Here is an 8715-nt window from a genome sequence, read left to right on the forward strand (position 1 = left end):
AATGTTTGGGGCATCACAGAAAGTACAATTTGTCTCTATATTTATTATTTTAAACCTTTTGCTGGATAAATCCTTACTTGTACTCCATTTCCCACAATTCCATGTTATGACGTCAGAACGCCTTATCCAATTATATCCAACTTGGTCACAGAAGCAAGGTTCACCAGGAAACATCATCAGTAATGTAGAGCTTAGTTCACAATTCTGTGCCTGTTGTCAGTTTATGTATATATCATTAACTATTTTATCTTTTAATCTTCCGTGCTCACATTTTGACATTGACGATGCACAGAGTGCAAGTGTTGTCTGGACATCTATCTTCACATAGACTTTTTGGCATGAAGCAGTGCAGTGCGTCAGATGCAGATCCGAATGATATCGTTGTGGTTCATGGGTTACGCACAGCAATCGGCCGGGCGAAAAGAGGGTCTTTTAAGGTGGGATATCGTACACTATGATTGCTTGTGTCTTTATCAGTTTCTTGCAGGAAATCACAGCCTTAAAACAAGTCGTCTGAGAGTTTTAAATTGCAATGCGACATGACTCTACCCATCATCTAGGACACTACCCCAGATGAGCTGCTCAGTGCTGTGATGAGTGCGGTCCTTAAGGATGTGGGACTGCCACCGGCCTCACTAGGGGATGTGTGTGTTGGTGAGTCACTAAACAGTCTGACAATCAGAACATCAGTACTATAGGTATACACTCAAGCACACCAATATGAATCACAATCACACGAGGAGTGATAATATTCAGAAACTCATACTGCTCTTTTGCAGGTAATGTGCTTCAGCCTGGGGCAGGTGCACTGATGGCTCGAGTTGCACATTTTCTAAGGTGAGATGGTTAGATTTCATATAAATCAAGACATTATTAAGCACATGCATTGGTTGTAATTTACAAGACATTTTTTTAATTTTACAGTGGCTTTCCTGAGTCTGTACCAGTCTATACAGTGAACAGACAATGTTCCTCTGGACTACAAGCACTTTTTAATGTTGCAGGTACAGTAATATGACCCATGTCGCCATATTTAGCTGCAGCATAAGGGAATTCAAGATTACAAATAGAATAGGTCTCTTTTTTCTTTTTTATAAGGTGGAATCAGAAATGGTTCATATGACATGGGCCTTGCCTGTGGGTTAGTATGGCACATTTATATTGATCATTTGTTTATTTTAGTCATAGCAAGTAAAGAAAGTATTTCAGTAGGCTCCCCTAACATAGAAAGAGAAACTGTTGTATTTTTCTGAAGCTCATGTCCTTCTACTTGCACATCTTTTTGGCAGTACTGAGAGCATGTCCCTTCGCTCAGTGGGAAACCCAGGGGACATCAGCCCTCGACTGATGGACAATGAGAAGGCCAGAGACTGCATAATTCCCATGGGGTAATGGATAATTTGCTTCTTTGATGTCAAACACTGTGTTAACTCATGTTATAATATAAAATATACCCTTTTCTCTGTTGTGTTGTACATCAGAATAACCTCAGAGAATGTTGCAGAGAGATTTGGCATCACCAGGGAAAAACAGGACAGCTTTGCTCTCAGTTCCCAACAAAAGTATGCACTCCCTTGACATTTATGGGTTGTTTATTCTTGCATAAGTTCTTATTAGTTTGTAAAGATGTACTAAAAGCAACTCCATTGCATATACTTAAAGGAATAGTTCACCCAAAAATTACAATTCTCTCATCATTTACTCACCCTCATGCCATCCTGTATGTGTATGGCTTTCTTTCTTCTGCTGAACAAAAATTAAGATTTTTAGAAGAATATCTCAGCTCTGTAGGTCAAAACAAAGTGAATGGTGACCAGATCTTCGAAGCTCCAAAAAGCACATAAAGGCAGCATAAAGGTAATCCATACAACTCCAGTGGTTAAATCCATATCTTCAGAAGTGATATAATAGGTGTGAATGAGAAACAGATCCATATTTAAGTCCATTTTTTACTATAAATCTCCACCCTTCACCAGCCCCGACCAGTAGGTGGTAATATGCACAAAGAATGTGAATCGCCAAAAAACAAAAGAAGAAGAATGTGAAAGTGGACATTTGTAGTAAAAAAGGACTTAAATATTGATCTGTTTCTCCCCTACAACTATTATATCACTTCTAAAGACATGAACCACTGGAGTCATATGGATTACTTTTATGCTGACTCTGTGCTTTTTGGAGCTTCAAAGTTCAGGCCACCATTCACTTGCATTGTGAGGACCAACAGAGCTGAAATATTCTTCTAAAAATCTTTGTTTGTGTTCTGCAGAAGAAAGAAAATCATACACATCTGGGATGGCATATTGGTGAGTAAATTATGAGAGAATTTTCAATTTTGGGTGAACTATCCCTTTAACCATATACTAATGTAAGACTGTTTTTTACATCATTAGGGCAGCCATGGCCCAGAAACAGGGCTTATTTGATCAAGAGATTACACCAGTCACAACAAAATTTGTGGATGAAAACGGCACTGAGCGCACTATTACTGTCACCAAGGATGATGGGATCCGGCCTGGGACTACATTAGAGGGCCTTGCCAAACTTCGTCCTGCATTCAAGGAAAACGGCAGCACAACTGCCGGTGTGCACTTAGTTAATTAGATGAGAAACAAAAGTCTAAAAGAGACTTTTGATCCTCATTTGACCATCACTTATTGAGTCTTCTTGAAATGTTTTTATATAACTTAGTTCTTTGTTTCCCTCTGTAGGTAATGCCAGTCAGGTAAGTGATGGAGCTGCAGCAGTACTAATTGGGCGGAGATCTACGGTGGAGGAACTGAGACTGCCTGTCTTTGGGGTGCTGAGGGCAAGCGCTGTGGTGGGCGTGCCACCAGACATAATGGGCATTGGACCAGCCTATGCCATCCCAGAAGCTCTTAACCAGGCAGGTAAGTACAGTAGGCAGCTGTTCTTTCCTTTACTTTCATATCAACTATTTTATAATCAAACAATAATGATACATCAAAATAGCTTTTTCACTAAAATAGTGGTTGTATATGAACTGTGTTATTGTATTTGCATTTACAGGGCTGACTATTGATGACATTGATGTGTTTGAGATCAACGAAGCATTTGCCAGTCAGGTGAGTGATTCATTTCTCTTGGGTTACCTGCAGGTTCTTCACTATAGAAAGCTTTTGGCTGTTTGCCTGTTACTCATAACATTACACACCTGTTGCTGCACTTTCAAAGTGTAGTGTGTACACTGCCTGAAATAGACACGTTGTCTTTTTTTGTCCTAGGCTGTGTATTGTGTGGAAAAGCTGGGCATTCCCATGGAGAAAGTAAATCCTAATGGAGGTGCAATAGCTTTTGGTCATCCACTGGGCTGCACTGGGGCTCGACAGGTCGTGACCCTGCTCAATGAGCTAAAACGCAGATGCAAAAGGTGAGCACTCTTCTCTCCCAAGGGTTAACCTAATACTGGGGTGCATTCATGCAGCTATACAATAACTTTATAGCAATTAAAAAATGATGATCCTATTACTTTTCTTTTGCAGAGGGTATGGTGTGGTGTCCATGTGCATTGGGACTGGAATGGGAGCAGCTGCAGTTTTTGAGTACCCTGGACAGTGATTAAAGCCCTCGCTTAAATCTCAAGATGCAAATCTCCTGATGAGACGCAGAGAGACTAACAGTCACAAATAATTTTTTTTAATCAGGCTGCTACAACACTAACTGTAGAATACACGCAGAAAAACAGAATTCTTAATTGGTTTTTAATGCTGGGTGTTTGTCTTACTTTCGAGGATGGTAATGATAATATTTCAGATCTCTTTTTAAAGTGCCTTGTATTTCAACTGATGACAGATCATGAAATAAGATATTCCTGTATCTGTGAGAGCAATCTTACCTGAGACATTCTATTATGACACATTAATCTGATGGTCTTTCCATATAGATACTAACAGAAAATTCCTAAATATTCAGAATTATAAAAACAATGGTGGTCAATTTTTAGCCCTCTGTTATTTACACAGTGCTGTAGACTAGTGTAATTCACTAAGATTTGTAATGTATTTCAGGAAACTAGTAATTTCTATTAAATAATTTGCTATAAATAAAAAAGTTTGTTTCAGAGGCTATTTATATGTGAAATCACTGTTTAACTACAACTTGACCTTCGATCTCTTGTTTCGCAAAAACTCTGTGAGTACTGGGTAATCTGAAATCATGCGGTCTGTTTATCTTGAGATTCTTTAATATTCTTTACAATTAAAAACAGAAAACTGTTTCACATAGAGAGTTTTTTTTAAGAACAGTGCGTCATCAAACTAAAGAATGATGGTTATACAAGTTGCAAGTGTCTAGTATTGTCTATGATAATACTAGACACTCACAAGTGAGTATTTTTTGTCAGGTGTCAGATACCAGAGATACAAAACTCATCAAGTGTTCCTCTTCCATAAACGTTAAGAAGAAGTGAGGTCTCTCCAATAATCCCATGCACTGTGATAGTTGTCTGGAAATCTTTCTTATCACAATGAGTAAAATACTGTTAGTAAGTTCAGTCTATTTATGTGAGAACGGCTTCTTTACTGGAGCCAGAGATATAGGACTTCCATTTCTCTCCTCTCCATCACATTCTTCCTCATTCTCTGCTAAATCATCCTACAAAACAAGAGGGAAGCTTATATTGAAATGCCCATCTAAATTAAATTAATTGGTTTTAATAAAGTGGAACTTGGGTGTAATCAAACAGTGAGGTATCATTTAAGCTTAGACTCACAGACTTGGTCATGAAGGACCAGTTTGTGTCTTCTCTGCTGAGGGTGTGATTTTCATCCCACGTGGACGGGAACATGATGCATGAGTCCAGCCCTCCGACAACATCATTGCCATCAGCATCCTTCAGAGGAAAGGGTTCATCACATGCAACTAACAGGTCTATCAACTTACTGTCTCCAGCCTCCAGGATGTAGTTCACCCAGTCCATACGGATAAATGTGGCGCTCAGCTCACCATAAGGACTGGTGTTAATGAGGCATAAAGAGCGTGACACAGTGTCTATACAGTGATAAAAAGATGACTTGAGATATATATATATATAAAAGCAAATAAAAATGACTAAAGAAAGTGTGGGTATATTCAAATATGAGGCAAATGTGGCTTTACCAGTCAGTATGAGGCAGTGAGTAGGACACAATAAGAGGTTTGGCTTTACAGAAAAAGCCCAGCTCTAATGGACTCTTTATTCCACTTCAGTCAGATCATCCTGGAACCATAAAATCAAACAACTAAAAAAACAAAAACAAAAAAACATTGTATTAAATGGCATAGCTGAAGTGAAGTTGGGACTGTTTGCAGTACTGCAATAAAGACACAACAGTGTGAGCCATGAATGATACAGAGACTTTAGTTTTGGCATGAGGCTCCACAGTGCCTGCAGAGGGGCTAAAGGTTGCAGAGCAGAGATAAGCGTGTGCACCTTGGAGCTGAGAGGGAGAGAAGACCCTGAGAATGACTAAGGAGATTCATCCAGTCCATCCCTTACAATATCACTGTACTGTAGTATAATGTGCAATACTGAAAAGTTGAAAAAAAAAAAAAAAAAAGAGGCTCAGATTTCAATTATAATGTGACAATGTGAACTCCTCATGGATCTACAAGCATGGTTTCGTCTCACCTTGCTCCAGGTGAAGCATGCTGGCAGTAGTGTTTGGTTAAATAGAGTCACGCTGCCCTTCTGTGGAACTCCAACATACAGATCAGCCAACACCAGCTCACAGCAAGAGAAAAGAAAACCTGAAAGATAACTGAAGACAATAACACACATTTTTACTAAGCTTTCTAATTGGGGACACACCATAAAATTATATTGTTTTTTATACAAATCTAATTATAATTACTATAGACTAACAGCCTTTCTACACCGGACACGAGTGGCACATCATGTCAAAAACAACAGAACCCCATTATAATCAATGATGATGTCTACACTGGAAGCGTCCATTGCGGCATGTCCATTGGGTTTTGCGCTGATTTACCTTTTGAAGAAATTTTTTCCCCAAACTATAGCTAAGTACATATACTGTATACACATACATTACACATTATACACATACTCATATTTGTATCCACCTACAAAAAGGACATAAATAGTACAGATGCATATGTTACAGAACACTTAGCAGAAAAAAAGTCCATTAATATGAAAAGATCTAGATGCTGGAAGACTGATATGCAGGGTTGGGGAGTAACGAAACACATGTAACAGGATTACGTATTTAAAATACAAAATATAAGTAACTGTATTCCACTACAGTTACAATATAAATCATTGGTAATTAAAATACAGTTACATTCAAAAGTATTTTGATTACTGAAGAGATTACTTTGCATTTTATTGTCATTTGTTTCATTTAATATTTAGTCCTTTCAGATGGAAAATATTTATACATATAAATGATGCGATCCAAAGTGCATTTGAACAGCAGTGAAACACTTTCTTATGATGTGTTACATTCATACGAGCAGACAGAGGAGTAAGTTTGAAGTAAGTTTGGAGCAGAAGAAATAGAAATAAACCTTGTGTAAACTGTCAGCTTTACGCTAAGCTAAAATGCTATTTGTAGCCATTTTACATGCACGTTACCAGGCATGATCATATTTTTTTATCAAGAAAATTCACGTTGGATCATAATTTCTTTTTTTCTAGTAAGACCTTTGATATTAGGGCAAAAATCGTATTCTGGATAATAATTTTTGTATTGTTTTCCTGTATAAATATCTAAAAACCCTTAAAACAAGATCAATTTGATTTATCTTGTTTAAGTAACAACACTGCATAAGATATTTAGGTTTTTCAGAGAATGTATTTTTAACGTGTATTTTGTCTTACTGTACTGGCAGAGTTTTTATAGTCAAAACAAGTGAAAAAATCTACCAGTGCTGAAGAAGTAATCCAAAGTATTTAGAATACGTTACTGACCTTGAGTAATCTAATGGAATACGTTACAAATTACATTTTACAGCATGTATTCTGTAATCTGTAGTGGAATACATTCCAAAAGTAACCCTCCCAAACCTGCTGATATGTTTATGTTGACTCACAAGTCAGTATTGGAGGTGGCCTGTGAGCCTCCACTGGTATAATCAGAGGATATGGCGACTGTGTCTCCATGACAAGGATGTCCTCATAATCAGCCAGAGAGTCTGGAGCAAACCGCACCATATACTGGCAGCTCATACCAGGTGCTACAATTCCCCCCTCACCAGGGAACCTGCCTATGGAACATATACCTCTGTTACACTGTGTTATATATTCATAAAGACCTATGCTTACAACACATAAAAAATGCTAATTCAAATTTCATTATGTATGTGCCTGGATGAGCAGATTTATTTGCACTTTTAGCAGCAGATGTCACTGTTTCCCTATTCTGCCACACAGAGCTGCAATTTAAAGTTGAGGTGTGTCATTTTTTTTCTATGTTCAAATATTTTCTCCTATTCCAGCTTAAAAGATGTAAACATTGTGCTATTGTAGTGCAACCATTCAAACATCAAGACATTGTAATATTTATGCATCCCGACCAGCCTGATATAGGAACAATGGCACAATCGAAGGCATTAGTTTGAGTATATGTTTATTTGACCAGTGGCAGATGGGGGAGTGTTCAGGAAACCTGTTTTAAAAAAAGTAATTCTTTGTGCAATACCTTAAATTCACAGAAATCACACACTTTACCTTTATGCCTTTTTACTTTATACAGAATCCTGAGACATTTAAATTGAAGGCAGACATTCTGCCAACATGGATGAAGCTTTTATTAGGTCAGAAATTGGTCTTTTTGTTGTTGTTGTTGTTGTTGTTGTTGTTGTTGTGGAGACTCACCCAAACCGACAGATAAGTGTGGAGAGGTTGGAGGAATTAGTCGAATGTGATGACTGGTTGCAGTCATGTTTTTTAGCTCCACCGCAGTCTACAGGAAACAGGAGGCACCATTCAGAACTGAAAATATACAGAACTGGAAAGACACCAGTCAGAGGAGGGAAGGATCTTGCCATGTAAGAAAAATCTAATTAAATTTTACACCAATTCTTATGTAGTATAAAACCCCTAATCATTGATTCAGTCACCAAAAGCATGCAGTATAAAGTGTAAACATAAGAAGTAAAATCCAAGGAATTATGCATTTAAGACTAAAAGGAATTTGCAATCAGTAATTCCATACCTCATAGACTCGTCCAACTCTGTAGTCTGTGAAGAGAATCACAGGTGGACTTGCAGAAAAGATGGGAACGGGAGCCTCAATACTGGTGTTAAAGGACAGTAAATGAATCTTTGTTACCACAATACCCAGTGATTTATCATCCATGTGCATGGCTGATGAGGACTATTTATACCCTTTTAAATAAAGTGAATACATATTCTATCCAAGCATGTTGTTGCATCAAAAACTGATATCTTCCTTGATTATTAAATCTATACTGGATGTCCATCAGTTGAGGATCTGTAAGTAATAATTAGTCCCTTTGTTCACTGTTATAACAGAACATTCTTATTCTGTTGTTGACTTCTCAAAACAGAAAACAGGAACTGCACAGAGTTCATATATTCCCAAAATGCGAAAAGAGTCAGCTGATCCATTTTGATAGTCTTATGACTCTTTTGGCCTCTGTGAGTGGAAACAACTCACTTAAATTCTAGTTGGCGAGAAAGTGAAACATGGGATGGAATTATTCAAATTATTCAGCAATGTAGTCCAGTTC

General features: G+C 37.8%; 2 protein-coding genes across 11 annotated transcripts; one reads left to right on the top strand and one right to left on the bottom strand.

Moving 5' to 3' along the window:
• Positions 1–154: 154 nt before the first annotated feature.
• acaa1 (acetyl-CoA acyltransferase 1) lies at positions 155–4085 on the top strand. Its single transcript, XM_051687758.1, has 12 exons — positions 155–437; positions 561–654; positions 780–837; positions 925–1004; positions 1099–1141; positions 1290–1388; positions 1482–1562; positions 2391–2581; positions 2709–2888; positions 3028–3083; positions 3243–3388; positions 3501–4085. The coding sequence occupies exons 1-12, from the start codon at positions 285–287 to the stop codon at positions 3574–3576; spliced, it is 1257 nt and encodes a 418-aa protein (XP_051543718.1). The 5' UTR covers positions 155–284; the 3' UTR covers positions 3577–4085.
• A 154-nt stretch (positions 4086–4239) lies between these two features.
• Positions 4240–8515, bottom strand: LOC127434789 (deleted in lung and esophageal cancer protein 1 homolog). 10 transcript variants are annotated; one of them, XR_007896090.1, is made up of 7 exons: positions 8178–8515; positions 7838–7925; positions 7054–7223; positions 5627–5756; positions 5116–5526; positions 4730–5007; positions 4240–4611 (listed from the first exon to the last, which is right to left on the bottom strand). XR_007896090.1 is itself a non-coding variant. In XM_051687763.1 (4 exons), exons 1-4 carry the CDS (start codon positions 8325–8327, stop codon positions 5674–5676), a joined length of 495 nt encoding a protein of 164 aa, XP_051543723.1. In that variant the 5' UTR covers positions 8328–8515; the 3' UTR covers positions 5533–5673. The 10 variants fall into 10 exon arrangements, 1 of the variants encoding a protein (XP_051543723.1); XR_007896093.1 differs by having other exon boundaries at positions 5116–5215; positions 5429–5526; positions 7054–7925; XR_007896091.1 differs by having other exon boundaries at positions 5116–5237; positions 5429–5526; positions 7054–7925.
• Between the last annotated feature and the right edge of the window lie 200 nt (positions 8516–8715).

The sequence above is a fragment of the Myxocyprinus asiaticus genome, chromosome 44, assembly GCF_019703515.2.
Source record: "Myxocyprinus asiaticus isolate MX2 ecotype Aquarium Trade chromosome 44, UBuf_Myxa_2, whole genome shotgun sequence".
NCBI classification, from domain to species: Eukaryota; Metazoa; Chordata; class Actinopteri; order Cypriniformes; family Catostomidae; genus Myxocyprinus; species Myxocyprinus asiaticus.

Bases quoted from the DNA above. Each gene is read 5' to 3' on its own strand.
- acaa1 (XM_051687758.1), top strand. From the start codon at position 285: ATGCACAGAGTGCAAGTGTTGTCTGGACATCTATCTTCACATAGACTT. The intron at 438-560 runs GTGGGATATCGT...CCCATCATCTAG, and splicing joins CGAAAAGAGGGTCTTTTAAG to GACACTACCCCAGATGAGCT. The intron at 838-924 runs GTGAGATGGTTA...TTAATTTTACAG, and splicing joins CGAGTTGCACATTTTCTAAG to TGGCTTTCCTGAGTCTGTAC.
- LOC127434789 (XM_051687763.1), bottom strand. From the start codon at position 8,327: ATGCACATGGATGATAAATCACTGGGTATTGTGGTAACAAAGATTCAT. The intron at 7,926-8,177 runs GTATGGAATTAC...TGTTTCCTGTAG, and splicing joins GAGTTGGACGAGTCTATGAG to ACTGCGGTGGAGCTAAAAAA. The intron at 5,757-7,053 runs GTGAGTCAACAT...TATTGTCTTCAG, and splicing joins GCCACCTCCAATACTGACTT to TTATCTTTCAGGTTTTCTTT.